The sequence below is a fragment of the Theropithecus gelada genome, chromosome 2 (assembly GCF_003255815.1).
Source record: "Theropithecus gelada isolate Dixy chromosome 2, Tgel_1.0, whole genome shotgun sequence".
NCBI lineage: Eukaryota > Metazoa > Chordata > Mammalia > Primates > Cercopithecidae > Theropithecus > Theropithecus gelada.
This window is the reverse complement of record NC_037669.1, coordinates 159671121-159698769: the sequence shown is the minus strand read 5'-3', so window position 1 is coordinate 159698769 and position 27649 is coordinate 159671121. Positions and strand designations below refer to the sequence as shown.

Below are 27649 nucleotides of genomic sequence, written 5' to 3'. Positions count from 1 at the left end.
AACTCAGGAGTTTGAGACCAGCCTGGCCAACATGGAGAAACCTCATCTCTACTAAAAATACAAAAATTATCCAGGTATGGTGGCGCATGCCTGTAATCCTCAGCTACTCAGGAGGCTGAGGCAAGAGAATCGCTTGAACACAGGAGGTGGAGGTTGCAGCGAGCTGAAATCGTGCCACTGCACTCCAGGCTAGGTGACAGAGCAAGACTCTGTCTCAGAAAAAAAAAAAAAAAAGCACCACATGTGATGGCATGCACCTATAGTCCCAACTACTCAGGAGGCTGAGGTGGGAGGATTGCTTGAGCCCTGGAGTTTGAGGTTACAGTGAGCTGTGATGGCCACTGCATTCCAGCTTTGGTGACAGAGCAAGACCCTGTCTCTGGAAAAAAAAAAAAAAAAAAGTCAGCAAACTAGACCTTGACAGGGGTAGGGGAGAATATATTACTGAAGGCTCCAGAAATATATTGCCTTTCCTAACTGGCCCCTCAGGTAGCCCATTCAGCTTTTTTTTTTCTTTTTTTTTTTTTTTTGAGACGGAGTCTCGCTCTGTCGCCCAGGCTGGAGTGCAGTGGCCGGATCTCAGCTCATTGCAAGCTCCGCCTCCCGGGTTTACACCATTCTCCTGCCTCAGCCTCCCCCCATTCAGCTTTTAAGGAAATATCATTTAACTCTATCAGGTTCATAGAAAGATTTCTAACCCTTTCATAAAGGAATGAGGTATTATTTCCCTACTGCACCCTTACTCTACAAAATATGAGCCACCCACTGATCCAGAGTTAAACCAAAAGCTACGGGCTGGGTAGGAATGGACAAATTCATTTATATAAGCTTCTCTTCTGAAAGTCAATACCACTACTTATCACAATATGAAGTTCTCTTAGAAAGAAATGGCAGGACAAGCAAGTCTGGCCCTACTAGTTCTTGTGGGGTGAAAAAGGATAAAACAAGTCAACAAAGAGGACAGTCATACAAATACACATACATTTTTCTTCCTTTTTCTTTGCTACAGAGTGTTCACAATTTCACTTTACCTTCCTGGGCCACTGAGGACGCCATGACCAAACTGAGAGAATTGTCAGAATTGTCCCTCCTGTCCCTCTATGGAATTCACAAGCAGAAAGAGAAATCTAGGCTCCAAGGGGGTAAGTATTAAAAAATGAGAGGGGCATATTGGATTTGTGGTTGAATGATCTGGGTCTGAGTCCTAGTCCCTCCACTAATCAATTGTGTGATCTCAGACAATTCACTTAATCACTCTTACACCAGCTTCCATTCTGCAAAATGGGGATATTAATGATTCCTACTTCATAGACAGTGAGTATTAAGATGAATGTATGTATTTAAAGGGCTTAGAACAAACAGTACCTGGTACATAATACACTGTCAATCAATGTCATATGTTAGTGTAATCATAACTATTACTCACTCAGGCCCTTAGTTTTCTATCTGGAAAATGAAAGCCAAAGCTAAATGATCCTTTCCATCCCTTCCAGATCAAGAATCAAGGATCTTTGTCTGAGTCCCATGAAAATCAGTTGTGTCTTGTGGCCTATATGATGAATTTTTCGAGTGGGAGGTATGACAAAAGTGGCCTGTTTTCCTGAAACCCTGAGTGGTAGTCATTCTGAAAGCTGATAAAATATATTTTTCAGGCAAATTGTTATATTTTTCAGACTAATTATGCACTATTAAAATACGTTGCAACTGACAAGTTTATAACACAGCTTGAAATTTTTCATTGACATTGAAAGCTATTGAGAATTATTTATCAGTGATGCCTCTTCTTGGTTAGAACTGGTTCTTTGTAGCACAGGACACCCTGCCATATGAAGGCAGGCCCAGGCAAGAGGATGCTGGATTCTTGTAATCAGGATAAGTGGATGGAAGAAAAAAGTCAGGACCAGCAAAGACAAGGACAGATGTTCTCTCCTGGGATGAGAGAAACTGGATGGGCAGGCCAAGATACCAAATGGGGTGTCAGACTCAGATGTGGTTATCATAGGTATTAAAACTAGGGATAAAGAAGAAGAGAAAGTCCATCATGTCAGGTTGACATAATGAGGAAAGTCCAAGCCACAGGAGATGGTCCAAGTCAGGTTGGCACATATATTTGAGGCATTTTGAGATTAATAAAATCGCATCATGACTCCAGCCATTGACAGACACTATTCACCACAGCATCAGGACAAGTCCATCAAAATCCCAAGAGAATGCCTAGAGGCAAAGCATATTAGGGCTGGACCAGACTTGGAGGTTGTTCACTGAGGCTACTTAACTAGGGAAAAAATTCAAATCACTGACCAGAAAAGGAGTCAATTATAGCTAGAAAAGCAGGGCTGCACAACAGGTATAAAGAGTGAGGCAAGCTGTAATCAGGGGAATGAGGTATGAAACCAGGATGGTCAGGAGCAAATACATGTGAGATGAATAAAGTAGGTTGGGGCAAAAAATTTTCGACAGTGGTCATTAATGACATGAGGATGTTGTAGACCTGCTATTACAGAAACCCTGATTGCATGGTACAGAGACAGACTTGGTAGAAATGTGCAAGTCCTTACTTCAAATTAAACACATGAGCAATGAGATCCAGCCTTAAGGAAGGAAGAGCCTCCAGAGAGGAGTCTTAGATGGAACCTGGAGTGTTGGAAAAAATTACCAGGCAGGATACATATTATGTATACGGGCAGAAGCTCAATCTTAAGTGCTTAACAACAAAAGATGCAGAGGGTGCCATGGAAGCCACATAAGCACTCAGCCTCATTTCTGGCCCACCAGGTGCCAGCAGTGTGACTCAGTCACAAGCCCCATCAGATGGTAGAAGTGGGACTCTTGATTTATTTCCCCCAACCTAGTTATGGTGGATTCAGGCATCTAGCCCCTCACGACTCAAAGTGCAGTCTACTTTGCGGCATCAGCATCAACTACCACCTGGCTAGAAATACAGGCCCCACTCCCAAATGAGTTGAATCAGGATCTGCATTTGAATAAAATCCCAACATGCTTTATACCAGACGGGAGTTGACAGTAGTCTAACAGTAGATGTAGGGATGTGTATATATGAATAAGAAATGGAGTTGCTCCACTTTCCTCATGTTTCCTCTTTTATTCCCCTTGGCTACTAGAAGATTACATTTGGGAGAAGCCACTTCCCCTCTCTGGATCTCTGTTTCACTACCTATGAGGAGATTAAACTAGACTGTATCTATAAGAGTCCTTCTCTGAGATGTTCCCTGATCTTGGATTCTAAAGGCTGGCACTTGTATGAAACCAGCAGTCCTGCTTTCTGGAAAAAGTCCGGCACCATTGTTAAGCAGGAAATTTTCTCCTGTGTGGTTCTGCCAAAACAAAAGCTCAGACTATTATTCAGATCTGGCTGGGCAAGAGAGATTTGTCAACTACGTGTTCGTTCAATGATGAAACAGCTGAACAGAGTCCTATACAGAAAACACACATTGTCTAAGTGACAAAGAGTAATGTGGAAACATCAGGGCCATCTTCTGGCCTTTGCTAGTTCTTTGGTTAGTTTGTTTTGTTTTTGTTTCTTTGTAATTTTTGTTTGTTTGTATGTTTGTTTTTGAAACAGAGTCTCACTCTGTCCTCCAGGCTGGAGTTCAGCAGCATGATCAGGGCTCACCGTAGCCTTGACCTCCCAGGCTCAAGCGATCCTCCCACCTCAGACTCCCAAGTAGCTGGGGCTACAGGCATGCACCACCATGTCCAGCTAATTTTTTTTTTTTTTTTTTTTTTTTGCCAAGACAGGGTCTCCCTATGTTGCCCAGGCTAGTCTTGAACTCCTGGGCTCAAGCGATCCTCTACCTTGGCCTCCCAAAGTTCTGGAATAATAGGCATGAACTACTGTGCCCAGTCTAAGTTTATTTCATCATTTAACTTCAAGGGTGACACTGTTCAGTAACACACACACACACACACACACACACACACACACACACATACAAACCAAAAAAAAAAAAAAAAATCCCTGGGGCGAATTTAGGACCATATGGCTGGTCATATCAGTGAAAAGAGAGCTCTTCTTGCTCTAGGCCAGAGGTTGGCAAACTACTGCCTGTATGCCAAATCCAGCCCACTACCTGGTTTTGTAAATCAAGTTTTACTGAAATACAGCCACACTCATTCATTCATGCATTGTCTATTGCTGCTTTCAAGCTACCACCGCAGAGCTGAGTAGTTGCAACGGATTTTATAACCCACAAGGCCTAAGACATTTACTCTCTGGACTTTTACAGAAAAGTTTGCCAACCTCTGCTATAGACTAGAAATGAAGGAAGTAAAGTTTATGTCTTCAAATCAATGATATTTCGTCTAGTTTATGAAGATTTAAAAAGGATACAACAGATAACTTTGAAGCTAGCTTTCCACTATAGCATGGTCTAATGATTACAAATAAAGGTTTTGACACAGGACATGCTAGATTTAAAGCCCTCCTTCCCTGCTTACAAGTTGTATAATCTGATTAAGTTGCGGAGCCTCTCTGAGCCTCAGTTTCCCCTATGAAACAGAATATTGATATTCCAGAGCCTGAAGATAATCATGATAGTCACCCCAATCACTCCTGGGATAAGGGTGTAATCATCCCAGAACCAAGAACTGATATATTCATTACCAAAACTGCAGCCTGACCAAAAGGCACTTGTTGACAAAGGGCAAGTTGCTGATTGCAGGTGGCTGTCATGGCTCCCAAAAGCTTGGCCACAGAGTTTAGCACCAATATGACATGTTAATCAAGCTAAAGTCCCTAATGCATTCCACAGGGCAACCCTCTCTGAGAGGGAGGGATTTAGACCTATTAGACATGTACCTTCAGATTATCCTGTTCATCCTCAAGGAATTTCCAGCATCTACAGAAACAGCAGATCACCTACCTCCTTAATTAACCCCTTTTTATACTCACTGGTGTATACAGACCTGTCTCTTCTTACTGTTTTATGAGTTTTTGGAGGGCAGGGACCAGGTCTGATTCTCCTAGCACAGTATCTGGCCCATCATAGCTGCTCAGTATGTGTTTGCTGAGTGGACTACAGAACCTGAGATTATAGTCCATCTGTTAATATCAATAACCGGCTCACTACAACTCACACACACACACACACACCCCCTACTGGTCATTCTCAGCCAGGAGAGCACATGCAGTGTAAAGAGACCAACAGAGACACCAGATAGTTATAGACATCTCTGAAGCAACATGTCCTTAAAACAGGATCTGTTTTGGCACCACAAGGTACCCCACAGCCCTCAGTGCCTACAAATAGGATAAATACTGTAAGCTCTGTATCTATCTTTCACCACCTGAGGAGCAACAGCAGTTAGGTGTTCAGATGTAAAGTGTGAAGAGCAAAAGTTTCCTCTACTGAAGACAGACAGAACCTCAAATGAAAGCTAAAGATGCTGGCTGTCCCCCACATAGTGACACCTAGGGTAACGTGGAAAAATGGTCCACAGAGAATAGTCCATGATCTGTACAAACATCCAGAGAGCTGCTTTCTCCCATGGCTTCCCACAGGTCTGACTGTCAGAGAGTAGAAGCAAGACGGGTGAAAACAGAGGAGTACCCGCTGTGCTGTCATTTCAGGTCTGCTCTGGAGAAGAACATGGGCTAAGAATTCTCTTTTATGATCTGAAAAAGCTGTCTGAAGTTCCTTCCAAGTTTATCAGCCTCCTAACCTGAGCTTTAACAAAACCTGGTATGGTACAGTCCTAGTGTGCCAATCCAGCTTTCCTCACCTGGCTGTGTGAGTCACTTAATATCTCTGGACTTAGGATTCCTTACCTATAAAAGGGTTGAGACGTAGGATTCAGTTTTTTAAAAAGGTATGTAAATCACACTACCTAGCACAGAGCAGATGCTCAACAAAATTAGATCTTTGCCCCACTTCTTAAGTCATGGCAGGAAGAGTCTTCAGCTATGAATTGACAAAGAGCTAATGAACTAAAATAGAAGCTTATGTTTGGTTCAGTTTTGTTATTGATTCATCTCCTTTAAGGTGTCCTGGTCAATGAAATCCTCAATCACATGAAGAGAGCAACTCAGATGCCAAGCTACAAAAAACTTATCATGTATTCTACAGTAAGTATTTTTGTCTTCATTTAGCATCTATTTGTTCAAGTGTATGATCTCTTGAAGCACAGGACCTCATCTTCTTTATCTTCGTTTCCCCATCACCTTGTACGTAGTAGGCACTTGCACAAAGCTTTTAGAATTAAATGCATCATTCTGGCCTTTAAGGGATTTATAATCTAAACTAACAAGAAGACGAACATAAACACTATACAAAACGGTATGGAAATGCCATGCAGGCAAGTGCTTTAGCGCCTCAGAAGAGCTAGGCATCCCTTCTGTTCCAAGAGGGTGGAGAAGAGAAGCAGAAAGGATTCCTGGACAAGGCAGCACATCCAACACATCAAGATGAAAGGGCTTAGTAAGTGCTCCTCACTAGTGTGTAGGACAAATAAAGTGAATCATTAGGACATAGGTGGAAGGCCAGGAGTAGTGCGTGGAAAAGGTGGTACCAAATTAGTGGACATTAACTGTGCTGCTCAATATGGAATCTAGTAGCCACAAGTAGCTACTTACATTTCAATTAATTATGATTAACTAGAATGAAAAATTAAATCCCTCAGTGTATTTGCCACATTTCAGGTGTTCAATAACCATATATAGCCAGTGGCTACTGAATTGGACAGCAAAGATATACAACATTTCCATCATCAAGGAAAGTTTTTTAGACAGCCCTGATATAAAGTGTCAGAAGTTTATGCTGGATGGCAGCTGAAGGGCCATGTTGTCCTGCTGCTTCTTTGTTTAATTGTAGAAAGAAGCAAGGAAGCAAGGGAGAACCCCCTGTCAGTGTTGACTCAGGGAAGGCAGGGCAGGAGTGACAGGATAGGAGCAGCATTTTGGAAATTAATTATTTTGTAGAATGACTGGATGTTGGGAACAGGATATGGTGTAGAAAGCTTTTGTGATAGTCTAGAAAAATGGGGATATGGCCTAAAATTAGGGCAGTGGCAGGAGAGGAAAAGAGGTGAGGCAGGTTACAACGAAAGCTGAGTGTGCATTCTCAGTGATGAATTGGAAGTAGGTGGAAGACAATGATGTGGAAGGTGAAGCCCCAGATGAAGTCTAGTTTTTAGTTCTCAGTGGCAGGAAGGAGGTGGTCTTGGGCTAGGTAAATGTACCGATTAGACAATAGGTTTGAAATGCCACAGGGGCATCTAAGCGGAAAACTTCAGATGGCAAAGAGAATAGAAGGAGGAAAGAGAAGAAGGACTGCAACTCAAAGTTAGAGCGACATTTGGGAGTAGAAAGAAAACAGAGCAAGAGATCTTAGAACAGGCTTTCATCTTGGAGAAGCCAGGGAGAGAACAGTCTGAGAAGCCAGGGAGAGACACCGTGTTGGGGGAAAATTCTGCAATTGTATTATACATTCAAATAGCTGCCCATGGAGTCTGGGATGAGCAGGTAAACAGGACATAGCGTGCTGACTCCTTTCACTCACGTCTCCATGACGAAAGGTTTCTCAGCTGCGGCTGGAGAAAGAAAGTCATGTTTTTATTCATGCAAGAAGGTGAAAGAGGTGACTGAAGTTTGCTTATTATCAGGAGCCCTAAATGGTATAGACTAGGGAAATAGCCCTGGGCAGGAGCAGAGTGCTTCCTGGAGACAGACAGGCCTGAAATTAGTCATTTCTGCCAATTTTTGTAGTGTCTAATCTGATTTCTAGTTTTAACTTATGGTGTGACTTCCAGCATGTCATATCTGTAGCCCCTTTTTTTTCTCTCTCTCTATTAGATTACTACTAACCCCTTTTGAATATGTGCATACTGCCAAACAGTTTAGGCAGCCAAATGTTATCCCAATTTTGTAGATACGGAAGTTGAGGATTGCCTAAGATTACATAGCTAATCAGTGGCAGAAAGGGGGTTGAAAACCACTCCCCTATACCTTCCAGACACTCTGGGGTAAACATTTAGCTTTACAATTATTTTTAAATTGCACCCTATACTTTCTGGTATTTTATCTTCCCTAAACATTTAAACCTCATATATTCTTCCACAACTTTAAATCACAGATGATGCTAATCTATAGAAAAATATAATCTAGCATTAATGTGTTTGAAATACTTTGAAAGTATTTCAAAAAGGCACAGCACTTAAGGAGACTTGATTCAAATTTACTTTCTTCCATTTTTGGGTTATATGACATTAAGCAAGTTGCTTAATTTCCCTGGGTCTCAATTTATTCATCTTTTATTATTATTTTTTAAATTATTTTATTTTATCGAGATGGAGTTGCACTCTGTCGCCTTCTGAGTGCAGAGGTGCAATCTTGGCTCACTGCAACTTCTGCCTCTCGGGTTCAAGCAATTCTCCTGTCTCAGCCTCCCAAGTAGCTGGATTTACAGGCCCACGCCACCACACCCAGCATTTTTTTTTTTTTTTTTAGTAGGGATGGGGTTTCACCATGTTGGTCATGCTGGTCTCGAACTCCTGACCTCAAGTGATCCGCCTGCCTCGGGCTCCCAAAGCACTGGGATTACAGGCATGAGCTACCACACCCAGCCAATTTCTTCATCTTTTAAGTGGAAATAATGATACATATCTAAATCGTACTGCCTAGCACACCGCTAATACGCAACCAAAATCTTTCCTTCTCTACTTATTAAGTCATTATGGGGCGCATGGGAAATTGAATTGAATCAGAAGCCATCATGGTGCTCTACAAGTGTTTCATACCTATTGAATGTGAATCTGAACAGGCTTGATAAAATTGATTTCAATCTCTGTAGCATGACACTACTGTGAGTGGCCTACAGGTGGCGCTAGATGTTTTCAACGGACTCCTTCCTCCCTACGCTGCTTGCCACTTGATGGAATTGTACTTTGAGAAGGGGTAAGTGACTAAGTGCTTTTCAAAACCAATATCACTGGACCTTAGGTTTCATTATTATTATTTTGGGTTAAGGGTTGTGTGCCTGTTTGTCTTTGATTTGGTTTTATATTCAGAGGGAAGAATGGTGGTAACAAGCTCTTTGCTAGTCATGTCTCTTTTTTCTTTTTCATGAAGACTTTTATTGGAAAATAACATGCACAGTAGATGAAAAATTTGGGAAATAGCCTATGTAACAGAAATTACATTTTTAAAAAAATTAAGGTATTCTAAGAAGTAGGCATGTATTATATATATACTTGGCAAGAGAAAAATTTATTGATGGTTATAAAATATCTTTTAAATTAAAGAATTCAAACATATTCATTCAGCTTCTAATGATTCATATCCACAAGTCAAGATTCTTAAACTTCTAACTGGTGTCTACCTCTTTGTGACCTGATGTGGCCCTCACCAGATGACCACGGCTTATCTTGAAAACCCATTAGAAGGGTCAAAGTTAGAGTAGCCAAGTGTCCCAGTTCACCCAGAATTGACCCATGAAATCTGGTGTTCTCAGAACATGTGGATTTCATTGTTAAAACCAGGAATGTCCTGGAAAAACTGGGGAAGAATTGATTATCACAGCCAAGGTCATGCCAAAAATATTTATCTGCTGTGACAATGACATTCTCATTGGGAGGAGAAGAAGGAGGTGTTTGGGACAAGTTACCAGACTTCATGGGATATTATTAGTGAAATAAGAGCAAGGAAAGGGCTGAGTTAAGGCAGTGACCCCAGAGTTTATTTCAGGATTAGTCAGGGAGATCTATTTTGCCTTTCCCTCAAGGTATTCACAATAGCTGCACCCCAACCTGACTGCAGTTACATGGGGACCTGGCTCAAAAGAGCCCATGCTTGTTTTAATGATCTGCTGTTGCCATCTTTAAATTGTAATAATGTTTAAGCAATGGGCCCTGTATTTCATTTCGCAAATTTTGTAGTCTTGGATGTAACTTTCTGGCCCCTGAATTTGTAGAGTAAGAAAGTAACAGCACAGAGACTTCATTCTCAACCAATATCTTCACTGCTTACAAAGAGAGTTCTGCACAGTTAGAGAATGGCAGATACATTCTTTATTGAACCTCTAACTAGGTGTCAGGCACAATGAACTAGAACTAAAATGTGGTCTTAGTTAACCTTGCTCTCAAATATCTAGAGTCAGAGTGGAGAGATAAGACCCACAAAATGGAGATTGGCCAAATAGAGCAGAAAATGGGAATGAAAGGACTAGAGACATACAACCCTCTCTTAATAACAAGTCCAGCACAAGTCTGCCCTTCAAAAGGCTAGTTCTGGGCACAGAGTTAATAAATCCAACCAAATTCCAGGATCAGCTTCAGGAGCAGGCACCATCTCCTTTGGAATAAGACAAGAGAAGCTACTGACTCTACTTGTACCTCCCTGTTTTCTGGTTTCTGGACCCCAGTGGTCCAGAGCTTGCTTTCTGGATGCACAGAAGCATTTTCTCCCACTGAATTGCCTTCTCTTACCACCCTGAGTTAAATCTATATTATGAATGAAGTATGGAGTATTTTTTCAACTGAAGGCCAGTGACGTACAGAAAATAATTAACCAAGGGTCACATAAAGGTCAAGACCAATTTGTTGCTATATTAGGATTTTTTTTTTTATTGGCACTCTAGGGAAATATCAAAGGTTAAACATGATTGCTTTTAAATTAGGAACAAGGAGGCTTCGAGTTAATAAATTCTGTCTAAGCCTGCTTATGGTGATCCTGGTTGTGAAGTGATCTCACATTGTCTTGTGAGAAGATATGGAGAGAGACACAAAGAGAGAATATTTTAGATTTTCAGCCACCTTAAATATGTAAACTGTTCAGGTTGTAGAAAAGGTAGCTAAAAATATTCTTTAAAGATTTAATTTTGGGTTAGATAGAGATTTAAAATCATAGACTATATAAAATAATTCATTAAGTTAATATTGCTTTGTTTCACTTTTACATTTTTTGAAATGATTTTATCTAAACTCTTTGTATGCATGTTTTGCTTGTGTCTTCACCACTAAAGCCAATTTTGAGTCTTTTAAAATTGTTTCCCACATATATTCACTAATAAGGGTAATTTTGTCTTCTATATAGATGAACCTCACATTCTTGAAGGCTTAACCCAATGAAAGTTAATTTCACACTTATCTAACAGTACAATGCAGGTGTACATTAATAGATGGGATTCACACGTGGTGATTCAGGCACCCAGGGTTCCCTTTTTGGACCTACAGTTTCAAGAGTGCCATGTTCACTTGCAGGCAGCTTGTAGGAAGGAATGAAAGGGTGAAGGCAGCAACCTGCTTATGAACCACGTCAGCTTTTTAAAAGAGACACATATCATTTCTACTCACTTTCTACTGGCTAAATTAGTGACTTGGTTCCACCTAGGTACAAGGGAGTCTTGGCAATGTGGTCACTTCTGAGCCATAATTCAATTCTATGGAAAGAGAATAATGGAGTTTGATGGAGTATTGATCATCTAGGCCATATCATCTTAAGACAGAAGATGCTGTTGCTGAAAAAGTTATTCCAAGATATAAGCATCCATTCATATAATATTAGGGAGGTTTTTGTAAGTTTTATAGACATTTTATTTTATTTTATTTTAGAGATGGAGTCTCGCTCTGTTGCCCAGGCTAGAGAGCAGTGGTGTGATCTCAGCTCACTGCAACCTCTGCCTCCCAGGTTCAAGTGATTCTCCTGCCTCAGTTTCCCAAGTAGCTAGGACTATAGGCATGTGCCACCACGCCCAGCTAATGTTTGTATTTTTAGTAGAGACGGGGTTTCACCGTGTTAGCCAGGATGGTCTTGATGTCCTGACCTCATGATCCGCCCGCTTCAACCTCCCAAAGTGCTGGGATTACAGGCGTGAGCCACCGCACCCGGCATTATAGACATCTTATAAGTGAATATTTGCAGTTACTATGTTTATATGGCTTTTTAAAGTGATGTTTTAAAAGGCTTGTTTATAATGACATCCAAAAGTAGCCACTGGAAGGTTACCACCAAAAGAAGGATCACTAAATCCTACTTGAGTTCCCCTCCTGCCTCCTTGATTAGCAAATGGCTTCCATAAGCAACTCATGGTGGTTTAACTGAGGTTAATTTACACCATTGGACTTTCCCAAATAGTACATTGTTGGTTTTTTTTTTTTTTTTTTTTTTTTTCTTTTTTTTTTGAGATTAAGCATTGAGAGAGCTCTCCTTAATGTGACACAATGGAAGGACTGGAACACATACCCACATCTTTTTTCTGAGGAATAATTTTCTGATACAGTCTTGCTATATATTCAAGCACATATGTTATGTATTATTCAATTCCATGTTTATGGCCTAGTTAAGGAGAGGGGAGATACATTCAGAAGAAGGACTGAAAGAAATATTCGAGAAACAGAAAAAAAAAAAAAAAGGAGTAAATGAGAAGCCTATAAAGAAGGGAGGAGGAGAAAGAAAACTCAACACCCCCACCTGCCTCCCACTTCTTATCCAAAGGCTCAAAGTCACACCCAGCTCCCTGCAACCATCACTTCTCACCACCTCCTCTGATTTTGCATCCTGGTGCCCACCTCCTATGTCCCTGCTCATCTAACAAACAAGCCCTCCCATTTCCATCCTGCAAATCTGTCCCGCCTGCCCCAGTCTCCCCATTTACACACCTAAATTGGCTAAAATCTCCCCATAAGTTTTTCCATTAGTCCCTCAACTGTCATGTAATAGTCCAGGTGGAAAGAAATTCAGTGGCAGTTCAACAACACAGAACTAACAGAGCTCTCTCCTCTGCCTTTGTCTGCCAGGGAGTACTTTGTGGAGATGTACTATCGGAATGAGACGCAGCACGAGCCGTATCTGCTCACTTTACCTGGCTGCAGCTCCAGCTGTCCTCTGGAGAGGTTTGCTGAGCTGGTTGGCCCTGTGATCCCTCAAGACTGGTCCACGGAGTGTATGACCACAAGCAGCCATCAAGGTACTGAGGACAGTACAGATTAGTGTGCACAGAGATCTCTGCAGAAAGAATAGCTGCCCTTTCTCAGGGCAGATGATGCTTTGAGAATGTACTTTAGCCATTACCCCCAGCTTTGAGGAAAATGGGTTTTGGGTGATTATTGTATGTTTTAGAGACCCCCAACCTCAGGCAATTCCTACCTCTTCACATGCCCCTTCCCCAGCTTGCCGTAAAACTTGCCTAAGTTTTGTTTTGTTTTTCAGTGTTGATGTAAAGGGGCAGCAGTCCCAAATATAATCAGAGATAAAACTTAGGTCAAAGTTCATAGAGTTGCCGTAAACTATATGACTGGCCACACAGGACCTTTTGTATTTAAGGATTCTGAGATTTTGCTTGAGCAGGATTAGATAAGGCTGTTCTTTAAATGTCTGAAATGGAACAGATTTTTAAAACAAAAATGCACAATCTAGGGTAGGAGCAAGGAAGGAAAGATGTGAATAGGCTGATGGGCAAAAAACCAATTTACCCATCGGTTCCAGCCTTCTCTCAAGGAGAGGCAAAGAAAGGAGATACAGTGGAGACATCTGGAAAGTTTTCTCCACTGGAAAACTGCTACTATCTGTTTTTATATTTCTGTTAAAATATATGAGGCTACAGAACTAAAAATTTTAAAACTCTTTGTGTCCCTTGGTCCTGGAACATTTATTTTCCTTTTATAGAAACAAAAATCAAACTTTACAGAAAGATTTGATGTATGTAATACATATAGCAGCTCTTGAAGTATAGACATCATAGCAAATAAGTCATCTGATGAGAACAAGCTGTTTGGGCACAACACATCAGGAAAGAGAGCACCACATGATGGAGTTTCTCTAGAAGCTCCAGTGATAATAGATGTTGACTCTAAAGTTGATTTAAGGCCAGGCATGGTGGTTTACGCCTATAATCCCAGCATTTTGAGAGTCCGAGATGGGAGGATCACTTGAGCTCAGGAGGTCAAGATCAGCCTGGGCAACATGGTGAAACCTCGTCTCTACATAAAATACAAAAAATTAGATGGGCATGGTGGTGTGTGCCTATAGTCCTCAAGGAGGATCACTTGGCTACAGTGAGCCAAGAGTGCACTACTGTACTCCAGCCTGGGTAACAGACTGAGACCCTGTCTCAATAAATAAATAAATAAATAAATAAATAAATAAATAAATAAATAAATAGTTGATTTAAGAAAGGAAGTATAGGCCAGGCACAGTGGCTCACACCTGTAATCCCTGCATTTTGGAAGGCTGAGGCAGGAGGATCACTTTAGGCCTGGTGTGTTCAAGACCAGCCTGGTCAAGATAGTGAGGCACTGTCTCTACCAAAAAAAAAGGAAGGAAGGAAGTGACACATATCAAACTGAAACAAAATTAGAAATGTAATTATGTTCTAAGTGCCTCCAAGTTCAAAACTTATTAGAAATGTAATTATGTTCTAAGGGCCTCCAAGTTCAAAACTTATTGGAATGTTGAGAGTGTGGTTACGAAATATGTCAGGAGGACAAAAGGAATGTGTAAGTCTAAGTCTTTAATGCCGGTATCTTCAGAAAACCTAAGCAAACTTACAGGTCCTGCTGAAACTGCCCACTTTGCAAGAAGAAATCACGTTCAAAGGACATTCCTAAGAGTCTTAGAGATTTGCCATGTGGCAGATCTACATGTGTCTAGAGAACACCGTGCTCTATTACCATTATGGATAAAGATGAGATGGTTTCTAGAGATGGTTTCTACTGGATGCCAGAATCTAGAGCAAAGCCACCCCCGTTCCTGGTTGGTCACATGACTGACAAAGACATCGATTGATACGCTTCTTTGTGTTATTTCCTTCCCAAGTAAATGTCTGTCCTTGGGTCCATTTCTTATGCTTGTAACTGTCTTCTAGCAGTGAGCCAAATGTAAAACAGCGAATAAAGTCATTATTAGGAAGTTCAAAAGCATGGCTTTTATAATGAACTTTAAAAAACGTATGTGTGTGTTTAATTAAAATAAAATTCCTCTAGGCAGATTTCAGGAACTCCCTTTGTGTCTAGGGTTTTTGTTTTAGTATAACAAGATGGAAAATATTAATATAAAGTAAAATTATTTGACTGGCTTAAATGAACATTTTACATTGAAAATGTAGTTTGGACTTTACCACTTCAGATAAAGGCAAAGCTGTGGATGGCTCTGCCTCATCTATTTAAGATGGAATTTGCTGAGAAAACACCTCAGGAAGTGCACAATATACTAGGGAAGTAAAGAGATACATACTGTACAACACGGAAAAACCAGGGCTATGTCTTATGACTACACAGGTTACTGTGGGAACAAGAGTTACCCAGATTTGGAGTGGGGGAAGTAAGGAAGGTCAGGGAAGGCTTTCTGAGGAAGGTAGCAACTGCACCATGTAAAATCAGTTTGAGGCCGGATGTGGTGGTTCACGCCTGTAATCCTAGCACTTTGGGAGGCCGAGGTGGGAAGATCACCTGAGGTCAGGGGTTCAAGACCAGCCTGGCCATCATAGTGAAACCCCATCTCTACTAAAAATACAAAAATTAGCCAGGTTTGGTAGCACATGCCTGTAATCCCAGCTACTTGGGAAGCTGAGGCAGGAGAAGTGCTTGAACTCAAAGGCGGAGGTTGCAGTGAGCCGAGATCGTGCCACTGCACTCCAGCCTGGGCAACAGAGTGAGACTCTGTCTAAAAAAATAAAAAATAAGTTTGGATGGAGAACTTTAATGGTGTGGTTCAAGGTACTAGAAAGGTATTTATCAAATGTCCTAGTGCCTTAAGGCTGGAAAGGAGAGGAGAGTTACTCATCAGAAGGTTCAGTCTCCAAAGAGAGTCCCACAGGTTTCATTCAATGGGCCATTTCTAAAAAGATAAAATATCAACTCCACAAGGATTTTATCTGGTGTGTTCCCTGCTCTATCTGTCCTCAGTACCTAGAAGTATCTATGCCAGGCATGGATTGGTGCTCAATAAATATTTGTCCAATTAATATATAAATTTGTTACCTTTGGCCAGGCGCAGTGGCTCAGGCCTATAATCCCAGCACTTTGGGAGGCCGAAGCAGGTGAATCATGAGGTCAGGAGATTGAGACCATCCTGGCTAACACCATGAAACCCCGTCTCTACTAAAAATACAAAAAGTTAGCTGGGTGTGGTGGCGGGCACCTGTAGTCCCAGATATTCAGGAGGCTGAGGCAGGAGAATGGCGTGAACCCAGGAGGCAGAACTTGCAGTGAGCAGAGATCGCACCACTGCACTCCAGCCTGGGCGACAGAGCGAGACTCTGTCTCAATCAATAAATAAATAAATAAATAAATAAATAAATAAATAAATAAATTGGTTAACTTTTCTCCCTGAACCTACTCTTGTCTATCTTGATGAGCAGCAATATCTAGTAACTTAGGAGTTATTTTTTACCTTACCCTCTTCTTCATTCTCCATAGTCTCTCACCTCCTCTTGTCAAATCTACCTGTGGTATGTTTGTAGAATTCTTTCCCTCAAAACACAAATAACAATTTAATATGCAGGTAGAGTGAAATATGATTAAGCAGCAAAAAATGTTAATAAAAAGAAAAATGTAAGGGTTGATGTGCTGCAGCCCGCTTATACAGATCTCAAGAGTGGAATGTGTACATCAGTTCCCAACTCTCAGTTCAGCCACTTCACTTGGGCAGCTCCAATGTGGCAGGAGTATTTTCACCAAAGAAATTAAATGCTACAAATCTTACCAGCACGCCACTGGTTTGGGCTCATAGAAAGTTTGTTAAGAGTCTGTGACAAGATGTGGCGTCTAATACAGTGAGTTCAATATTTGAACTTCTGTAAAGAAAAAGATTCGATTTATTCAGTATAATCTTAAAGAGAGATGCTAGGGACAGCAGGTAAAAATGTCAGGGAGACAGATTTTCATTCAATGTTGGGAAACTCCTGAGATAAGAAGTGCCCATTAGGCTGGGTGGCCACTCACCTTAGAAGAGAGATGTTACAGAGAAGGTTGAAACATGGAAGGCTGTAGGGGTTGAGTAGCTCGTTAGTTGGGCCACCAAATCTAGCAAATAAAAGTACAGGATGCCTAGATAAATTTGACAAATGGCTGTAACTGCCAAATTTTTGTAATTCATTGGGAAAAAAACAGAATACAGGACACTTAGGATGTTCTGAAAAAGCCGATACAGGAAGCAAGACAAAAATCATTAAATATAGGATATGTCCTATATATACAAGATACTTTGCAACCCTACTCCTTAGAGTAGGGGGTTCCACCCATGAAATTCTACCCACAACTATAAGCAGTGTTTTTAGCTAGTGCCAGTAGACTCACTTAACCAGATTCCAGATCATATCAATTAAATTCACCAGAGTCTGCTGGAAAATTCATAAGTCTAAGGCCGTAGCACGTTGCTTGAAAATAATAAAATTTGTCAAACTGCTTCTTTAATTTCAAAATTTTACTAACACATTCGGACTTTCTTCACTAGTGCTCTCCCACCCCCTATCTCAATGTTCAACTCTAATTATTTCACAAGAAGGAGACTTACTGTTGGGAAGTCCCAGTTTTCTCTCATTATCTTTGTAAAGCTGAGAATCTGCAGCACAAATACACATGCCCCAGATTCAACCCTGAGCTTCTTAAAGGCAGGAACCATCCATGTTTCCTCTTTAGTCTTTAGCCAGTAGACAATGCCTAGAACCTTGTGCCTTCAATCACTATTTGCTAACTGAATACATGTTCAGCCCTGCATACCTGGCCTGACTTCCTTGTGGCTGGGCTCAGATGTCAGAAGCCTGGAACTCAGTTTATTTATAAATAAGAGAGAGAAGCTATGAATGAGCCTCAAAAGTGACTATACTGTAGAGACCCAATCATTGGCCATCTACACATTTGTATGTGCCAACATGTCTCTATTATTTGACTTCTGTTTTCAGCATAGTTGCTTTGCCATTCTCCTGTTCCTCCATTGCTATTAAAAGCCCTTGTTCAATCATATCCCTTGTTCAATCATATCCCTTGTTCAATGATATCCAGCACCGCTCCTCCCTCAAAGATGAGGCCATCTGATTATAACACCTGTTTCCTCATTCTTGTTGCCATTATCTTCAGTTTCTTGGAATATATCTCATCATTTGCTAAAGACATTGGCAACTTGCTTTGGTATGCTCCGATTCGCTCCTCATTCCACTACTGCCCTAAACCTAGGCAATTCTGACAGCTATAATGCTGACCTATCCCATACACTGCTCACCACGCCAATACCTAAGCCTCTAGATCAAGTCAGTCACATGGTTTTTTCATTCTGATCTGTGAGTAGAGCTGAAGCAAGCAAAAGTCCAAGCCTATTGTCACCATTTCAAACGATGAATGTTGACATTTCGTTCCATCCTCAACTGAGTCAATGTTTTCTGGTAAATGTATTCACCTCTAATGAACACTTTTCCTACTCCCTGCAGAAAGGCCTGTTTGTCCCAAATGTCTGATTCCATTTTGTTTTCTTTATTCTTATAAGCAAGACAATCCATTGATAAGTCTTTTAAGTTCTACTCTCACAACCTCAAAAATGTCTCAGTAGCTTTAACTTTCCTTTGCTGCTGTCCCTCAGGAAACCATGTTCCTCCCTGCATGGGCTGACCTCACTGTGAGTGTGAGCCCATCTCCACAGTCTCCTCAGGACCCCAGAGAATCTTTTGGCTAACTTCACTTTCTTCCTCTGCACTGGCTCCTTCCCTTATACTATGAAAATGCCCAAATATCCTCTCATCAAAACACCCTCAAGTGCTTATTCCACCTCACTCTCTTCAATCCCAATTTTCTTGAACTAATGATTTACATGTTCTTGTAGTATTTTCTTACATCCATCTTATGCCTTAACTATTCTATAAAATTATGTCCACCCTTCTGTCATCTCTTTTTTAAAAACTTCTCTTTTGAAAGCCGTCAGTGTCTAATTCAGTGGCCTTTCTTTCCTTGTGAAGCAGCTATTAGTATCCCCAATTTACAGAGAAGAAAACTGAACCTCAGAGGATAACATGCCACAAGTAATAGGATCAGGATTCAAGCCGAATACTTTCCAATATCCGATTTCTACCATATCATACTCACTTTTCATTCCACGGTGTCTTATAGACTACTTTCTCAGACCAATTTCCAAAAATAGGATTGGTGGGTCAAGATACATGATTATTTAATAAGCCATAGATTTACTGAGTACCTATTATGTACTCAATATTTTCCTATGTATCAAGCATTAAGCTTGCCGAGTAAACAGCAGCAGACAAGAAGACTGTCCCCCTATGGCTTGCAGACCTTATGGAGAAAGGAGGGGTGGACAAGGAAATAAATAATTAAATCAGCCCTAACAGCAAAGTATGGTGAATTCTAGATGAAGGGCATACAGGAGAAAATACAGCACAGGCAGTTAGCCTAATGGGTCAGAGGAGGCTTCTTGGAGGAGTGATGTTCAAACTGAAACCTGAAGGAGAAACGGTACTAAGCAGGTGAATGAAGGTGAGGAGAGAGGAGGATGTTACAGACAACAGAGGAGAATGCATAAAGGCCAAGAGGCTAAAGGCAGCATAGAGCACTTTGGGAACTGGAAAAAGGCTAGTGAATGTGTGGACGGCTGAGGCTGCAGAGGCAAGCACTAAGTGCTCCACAGGTCAAGTTGAGCTGTTGTGCTCATGGAAAGGTTTTAGGGAGAGGACAGATGCTGTAACTGGCTTCTTGTTTTAAGGACTCTTTTCAGTCATTACCTGTACTAGATCTCTTTGTAGTAAGATACAATTGATCATGTTCTCTTTTCTCAGTGTCTAGGACAATGCTCTGCCAAACTCCTGAAATATTTTACAGTACAAAGAAGCATATCATTTAAAAATAAATAAATAAATATCACAGGGAGAGAAAGCACGTGCACTCACCGGAGTCTTTTCTTTGTTCTCGGGTTCCCCATTCCACATTCAGTATGAGCCGGTATACCCAGGCCTCTGTCTTCTATGTCTAAAATCCTTATTTCCCCATCTAACTGTAGAATTCTTGACCTGTTTTGTCAAGCTGCCTACTGATAGTCTCTATCAAGATAATAACCTGTCTCAATCCCACACTGGAGACAAAATAAATTATCTTCTCTACTCCAAACCAATTTTTTTTGTGGTCCCAATCTCAATTTATCTTCTCAGTCACCCAAACAAGAAGCCACGAGATTGCCTTGACCACAGCTCCTCCCTTACCAGTATACGTAGCCTGTTACTAAAGCCTGTTAATTCTACTGCAGGAGCATCTCTTGAATTCCCTCCTTTTCATTCCCAGGGCCACAGTTCCAGTTCTAAGCCCTCAGTGTCTTATTAAAGGTATTTCCAATAATTCTCTATCAGGCCTAACGTATCTCCACCATCCTATCTTTTCCACAGCTTTGTTCTTCTCAAACACAGAGTGGGTGGCCAGGCACGGTGGCTCATGCCTGTAATCACAGCACTTTGGGAGGCCAAGGTGGGTGAATCACCAGAGGTCAGGAGTTTGAGACCAGCCTGACCAACAAGGTGAAACCCCGTCTCTATTAAAAATACAAAAATTGGCCAGGCGTGATGGCAGACGCCTGTAGTCCCAGCCACTCGGGAGGCTGAGACAGGAGAATTGCTTGAACCTGGGAGGCAGTGGTTGCAGTGAACCGAGACTGTGCCACTGCACTCTAGCCTGGGCGGTGGAGTGAAACTCTGTCTCAGAACAAACAAACAAACACACACAGAGTGGGCTCTATCACTTCCATATGTAATAATTGCTGATGACTTCCGTTTGCCCCATGTCAAACCGAGCACTTTAAAAACTGGCCCCTGGCCAGGCACAGTGGCTCATGCCTGTAATCCCAGCACTTTTAGAGGCTGAGGTGGGAGAATCACTTGAGCCCAAGAGTTTGGGATCCACCTGGGTAACATAGTGAGGCTGCATCTCTACAAAAAATACAAAAAAAATTCGCCAAGCATGGTGGCACGCATCTGTGGTCCCAGCTTCCCCCAAGAGGCTGAGATGGGAGGATTACCTGGGCTCAGGAGGTTGAGGCTGCAGTGAGTAATGATTGCACCACTGCACACCAGCCTGAGCAATGGAGTGAGACCCTATCTCAAAAAACAAAAACAAAAACAAAAACAAAAACTGGCCCCCCATTTACCCATATGGTTTCACCTCCCTGAAGTCTGTATTCCAGTCACATGTAACTCCTCATTACGTCCTAAACATGCCCTTGTGAAACTCTTTCTGTCTCATGGCAAAGTCTTACTCACCTGGCAGGTCAGCTCAATTCTCAGAAGACTTTCCAAACTCTTTATCTTTCAAATAGAATACACTCTGTTGACTGCAACTTTCTCTTTGTTTCAATAGCATTTCTTTTGCACCTCCATTTTAGTAGTTATCACAGTATCTTGTAATTATCTATCTGGTTCTCCTGCTAGACATTGAGCTCCTCAAGGGCAAAGATTATGGAACCTCAGCACCCAGCACAGCCTACCTGGTACATGTGTGCCCACCACATGTCTAGAAAGGAAAGAAGGAAAGATAAAGAGCGGAAAAGCATGTTCCATCGGACTGCTATGACAACACAGTCCATAAAAATAACTGAAAATAAATTTCTAAATACAGAGTCAGCCATGAAAATAGATTTTTAAGGATCACTAGTATCTGCCTTCCTCATTTCCATTGAGTCCTTTCTTTTCTTCTTCTATTTCATTTAGTTCACTTAAACTTATATTAAATCCATCTGCAGTTCTAATGAGACTGTCTCTCAGGGTATAACTTAAAGTCATCTTTTCATGATGCTAAGAAGCATCCTGGCATCATCAGAAAATACTGGGCTAAGAGTTGGGAACTTATAAGTTCCAAGTCATTATGTTTTTCTACAAATATTTATTAGTACTTGTTATGTGTCAGATACTGTTCTGAGTGCTTGGGATACATTCATGAATAAAAAAGACAAAAGTTCCTGCCTTTGTGAAGCTTATGTTCTATTAGAAGGAGAGAGGGATAGATAACAAATAATAAGCATAATAAGTGTTTTGGAAGATGAGGATCACAATGGCCAATATGGGGTGGAAGTGAAGGAGGATGTACAAGATGCACTTTTAAATGGGAAGGGTTCACGGAGATGAGATTTAGGCAAAGAAAGCACGGGATGTGTGGGAGAGCATTCAGGCCATGAAAACAGGTTTAGCAAAGTCACTAAGGCAGGCCTGCTTGGCATGTTTGAAGAACAGCATAAGGATTATGAGGCCAGAAGTCAGTGAGTGAAGGTAGAGTGATAGGAGAAGAAATCTGAGGGGATTCACAGGGGACAGATGATGTGGATCTTCATAAACCATCATCATTAGAACTGTAGCTTTTATTCTGATTGAGGTGAGCATTCATTGCAGACTTTGTTTTAAGGAGAGAAGTGGCATGATTTGACTTGAAGTCATTTGACTGCTATGTTAAAAATGGATTGTGGGCCAGGCGCGGTGGCTCACACCTGTAATCCCAGCACTTTGGGAGGTGCAGGTGGTGGTGGGTGGATCACCTGAAGTCAGGAGTTCATGGCCAGCCTGGCCAACATGGTGAAACCCCGTCTCTACTAAAAATACAAAAAACAAACAAACAAACAAACAAACAAAACATTAGCTAGGCATTGTGGTAGGCATCTGTAATCCCAGCTACTGGGAGGCTGAGGCAGGAGAATACCTTGAACCTGAAAGGCACAGATTGCAGTGAGCCAAGATGGTGCCACTGCACTCCAGCTTGGGCAACAGAGCAAGACTCCATCTCCCCCCACCAAAAAAAGGATTGTGGCCTTGTGGCCAGGTGTGGTGGCTCACATCTGTAATCCCAGCACTTTAGGAGGCTGAGGCAAATGGATCATTTGAACTCAGGAGTTCGAGACCAGCCCAGGCAACATGACAAAACCCCATCTCTACAAATAATACAAAAACTAGCTAGGCATGGGGGTGCATGCCTGTAGTCCCAGTTACTAGGGAGGGTGAGGTAGGAGGATCACTCGAGCCTGGGCAGTCAAGGCTGCATGAGCCAAGATCATGCCACTGCACTCCAGCTTGGGTGACAGAGTGAAACTCTGTCTGCAAAAAAAAAAAAAAATTACAAAGGAGAAAGGATAGATTGAAACAAGGCAACAAGTTAAGAGGCCATTATAGTGATCCTGGCAAAAGACGATGGTGGTTCAAAGCAGAGTGGTGTCAGAGACGAAAAGAAGTCAACGTTGGAATATATTTTTTGGTAGGACCAATAGGATTTGCTGACAGCGTAAGCTGTGAGAAAAATAAAGGAGTTAAAAAAGACTCCAAGAGTTTTATCCTAAGCCAACAGAAGAAGGGAGTTCCCATCAACTGAGATGAGGGAAGGCTCTGGGAAAAGCAGATTTGGTATGGAGAATGAGGATGGGGAGATCAAGAGTTCAGTTTTGGACTTGAGATTGAAATGCCTATTAGCTATCTAAAGAAACATATCAGGTATACAATTGGAGATATGAGTCTGGCGCTTAAGATAGATGTCAGAGCTGAAGATTTATATTTGGAAGTAATTACTGAATAGATGGTTTTTAAAATCATGAGACTGATAAGATCCCAACCCCAATAACCGTAACCAGATTATCTAATTGCTCTGCTTCTTACTTTCCTCATTCTCTTAATGATAATGTCAGGTGAAGTCAGTGATTTTCACCTGTGTTCTATGGTGCAGTAGGGTTCTGTAGAAAGAGGTGATGGGATCAGAGGGATGTTTGCTCTCCCATTGCCTAAGCTAACAAGAAACCCTATATTTTTACAATGAAAAGACATACATTTAGAGGTGGTACAAACTGGTATTTCTGATGTGTATACTATAGTGGACTAGGGTGCATGTGTAGGAGAGTAACTTTCCAGATGAAATAATGATTTAGCATCTCATTAAGAAATGACCCCAAATATCTGCTTTTACTGGTCAGCTATCAAAGGAATATATGTAAATACAGGTGCATATTAGCAATAGTACACAGTTATGCTAGAAATGTTTGCCATAGATAAAATGTGCGCAAGATCTCCTCTCTAACAAATATTTACCTAAAAATCAAATTTAAGACTCGAAAGATTTCATTTCTTTTAGATCCAGTTGATTGCAGCTGAGCATTCAGAATTTCCTTTGACCCTGAGATCATGGACAATTGGTAATTTAACTATAAAAAAATGCATAAAGTTAGTGCTATAAGAGGACTTAGAAGTACTTCAGCTAATTACCCTCCCTTTTCAGTGGGGAGCTGAATCTCAAGGGTCAAAGGTTATGCAGGAACTGGAACCTAGGTCACCTCCTGACTCCTAGTCCTGTGCTCTTTTTACCACACACAATGCTGATTTCAAGGCCTCTTTAGAAACTCCTCTGAAATTTGCAATTAAGACAGAAAGCAACACTCACATGTGATCTTCATATTTTCCTAATGCATTAATTTTACATTAATACTTTTCCTATTTTCCCACAGTTCTAAAGGTCATCTTTGCTGTTGTCTTTTGCCTGATATCTGCTGTCCTAATGGTACTGCTGTTTATCTACATTCGCCGTGGACCCTGCTGGCAGAGAGACTCCTATGGGAACATCTGAACAGACAGCTGGATAAGCCAGGCCAACCTCCTGTGACACAGCATCTCTCAGTGGTGCCGCATCTAAAGGACAGGCTTTTGCCATGTGGGCATTGCCGTCCTCACACCCTGCCTTTTCAATCTGCCTACAGCAGGGTCTGAACTCACAGGGACCCACAGACAGCTGCTGGACTGACAGATGAATGAACACCAAGGTTACCTAGGTCTTCTCATCATGGAGTGGTAGTGCAGGCTGCTCGTTCAGCTAGAAAGAGGCTGTTATGCATAGGATGGTTGTATTCTCCGCTACAGTTGTCCAGAGAGAAATAAGAAGCCAAACTCTAATCAGCCTTTTACCTGCAAAGAGCGAAGGATGAGAAGGTGGACAAAGACATAGATTAGAAAAATATTGGATATTGAGGGAAGTTAGACTAGAAGTAGTATTATACAGGGTGATTCTTTTTTTTTTTTTTTTTTTTGAGATGGAGTCTCGCTCTGTCGCCCAGGCTGGAATGTAGTGGCTGGATCTCAGCTCACTGCAAGCTCCACCTCCCGGTTTTACGCCATTCTCCTGCCTCAGCCTCCCGAGTAGCTGGGACCACAGGTGCGTGCCACCTCGCCCAGCTAGCTTTTTTGTATTTTTTAGTAGAGACGGGGTTTCACCGTGTTAGCCAGGATGGTCTCGATCTCCTGACCTCGTGATCCGGCCCTCTCGGCCTCCCAAAGTGCTGGGATTACAGGCGTGAGCCACCATGCCCGGCCCATACAGGGTGATTCTTATGAAAAGAAGACCCAATCATAAATTATAAGTAAACTTTTTATTTAGCTATTAAGTAGGTTTAATATACATACACACACACACACGCAACTGAAAAGAAATTTCTACCCAGTGTTTGACAGTGGAAAGATTTCTGCATGTGTGTCTATATATTAACACACATACGTACACATATCCATATTTAAAATGCCTACAGAAGAGGTATTTAATTCTCAGAAACTGTAGAATCACCCACTTTATATATGACTCAGGTCATCTGCTCACAATTTCTATAGTGGGGAGTAAATGGAAAATATACATGGCCACTATCAGATACCTCCACTATCAGATCTGGATATTTTTTAAGTTTCCATTGTTACTGCATTTTAAAATTGTAAGATCTTACTTTCATAAGGGCTAGTCTAGCCCTAATGAAATGATAGTATACTCTAATTGCCACAATATGTCTGAATTTTACAGGTAGTGAAGTAGAAAAAAAAAAAGTAGACTGAATTTTACAAGTAGTGAGGTAGAAAGAAAAGTGGACTGAGGGTTGACAGTCCACTGTCTCAGCCCTGCACTGGCTTTGGGCTCATGACTTAGAACAAATTTTTTTATATCTTTTTTTTTTTTTTTTTCCCCAGACTCATGGTCTCACTCCGTCACCCAGGCTTAAGTGTAGTGGCATGATCATAGCTCACACTAACCTCTAACTCCTGGGCTCAAGCAATCCTCCCACCTCAGTCTCCCAAGTAGCTAGGACCACAAGTGCACACCATCACACCCAGCTAATTTTTTAATTTTTTGTAGAGACAGGATTTCACTATGTTGCTCAGGCTGGTCTTGAGCTCCTAGCTTCAAGCAATCCTCCTACCTTGGCCTTTCAAAACACTGAGATTAGATTATAGGCATGAGCCATCACACCTGGCCTAGTTCTTTTATATCTTTTACCTTGGTCTCCTAACCTAAAAATGAAGAATCTGAATTAGATGAACATAGAAGTCACAGCTAGCTCTCATATACTGTGAATAATTTTTCATTTTATGCTCTAGATGAGTCATTGACCAAGCAAGCACTGTCAAGGATGGTAGTATTGTGGCAAGTTGAAAATGTATGCTAAACAATTTTAATCTGCCCTGAACCACCAGCCATTCAGTTGGTGGGACATTCAATCTCACTCCTCAGTAGGGTTCTCTACCTCCTCAGGTTCAACTAGAGGTCCCAGAGTATAGCTGGTGGGAGGAGTCAGAGAAGAGTCCTCTAGACCTCTGTCCATGCTAGTCTCTGTTAAGTTCACCATCCCTGCCCTCATGGTCTTCTGATGGTAGGCAGGTGATATCTGTGCCATTGCTCCCAGGATTATATGCTTGGAGTCCACCAGTCTGAGACTGTGCAGTCCTGGGGCGATACTTTTGCCTGGCACAGAATCGCCCCCAGCGCCTCCCAGAACTCGACTCCATCTGTTAGTTTCAGGAATCTTCCTCTCCCCTTGGGTCCAACAGCTTCTACCTGTTAAGTTTCAAGCACTTACTTTCTATATAACTCTCACTGAGCCAAGGTTATTGCAAACAAAAGGCTAAGAAGGAATTGTCTTCTCTTGCTTGGCAATGTCTGCTTCCTGATGCAACACAAAAAACACCTCGGTAAAAACAAAAAACACAAGATGTGGCTACCTTCTTAGCTTGGGAAAGGGAAAAATATCTAGAGCAGCAAGAATAAAGGACAAATTACTGCCTTGATAAAGTAGCCAGCCATATCAGTACGTAAGCCACAATATCTTGTGCTAATTCAACAAACATGGATGAGAAAACTATTATTTGCTAATCACTGACCTGGATGCTAAATTGTCCATCCCAATTGTGATTATTAATGGCTTGACTCCAACACCGACCTTATACAGAGTTGGTAGAATGTAAAAGTAAGAGCTTTCACAACACTTTTTCCATATCATTTTTTGTTTGTTTGTTTGTTTATGAGAGAGTCTTGCTCTGTCACCCAGGCTGGAGTGCAGTGGAGTGATCTTGGCTCACTGCAACCTCTGCCTCCTGGGTTCAAAAAATTCTCCTGCCTCAGCCTCCCGAATAGCTAGGATCACAGGCCCGCATCACCACACCCGGCAAATTTTTGCATTTTTAGTAGAGATGAGGTTTCACCACGTTGGCCAGGCTGATCTCGAACTCCTGGCCTCAGGTGATCTGCCCGCTTCAGCCTCCCAAAGTGTTGAGATTACAGGCGTGAGCCACCACATCTGGCCCATATTATCTTTTAATCCTGCTGTCAGAGACATGTGAACCAGAGCAACTCCATCTAGAGTGAGGGCTACCAAAATGAGGCTGGGACTTGCTGGGCTGCATTTCCAGAAAGTTAGGTATTCCCAGCCTCTAGATGTTTA

General features: G+C 41.6%; 1 protein-coding gene across 2 annotated transcripts in view; it reads left to right on the top strand.

Annotated features, from left to right (window-relative positions):
* ACPP (acid phosphatase, prostate) overlaps positions 1-24909 on the top strand; it is a 50448-nt gene extending 25539 nt beyond the window's left edge. The window contains exons 7-11 of one of the 2 annotated variants that reach the window (XM_025375939.1): positions 1010-1142; positions 6003-6085; positions 8808-8911; positions 12751-12920; positions 24404-24909. In XM_025375939.1, coding sequence (XP_025231724.1) covers positions 1010-1142; positions 6003-6085; positions 8808-8911; positions 12751-12920; positions 24404-24522 — 609 coding nt within the window. In that variant the 3' untranslated portion in view covers positions 24523-24909. Of the gene's footprint in view, positions 1-1009; positions 1143-6002; positions 6086-8807; positions 8912-12750; positions 13385-24403 lie in introns of those variants that run through there. The other variant, XM_025375940.1, reaches the window with a different exon arrangement.
* The last annotated feature ends 2740 nt before the right edge of the window (positions 24910-27649 follow it).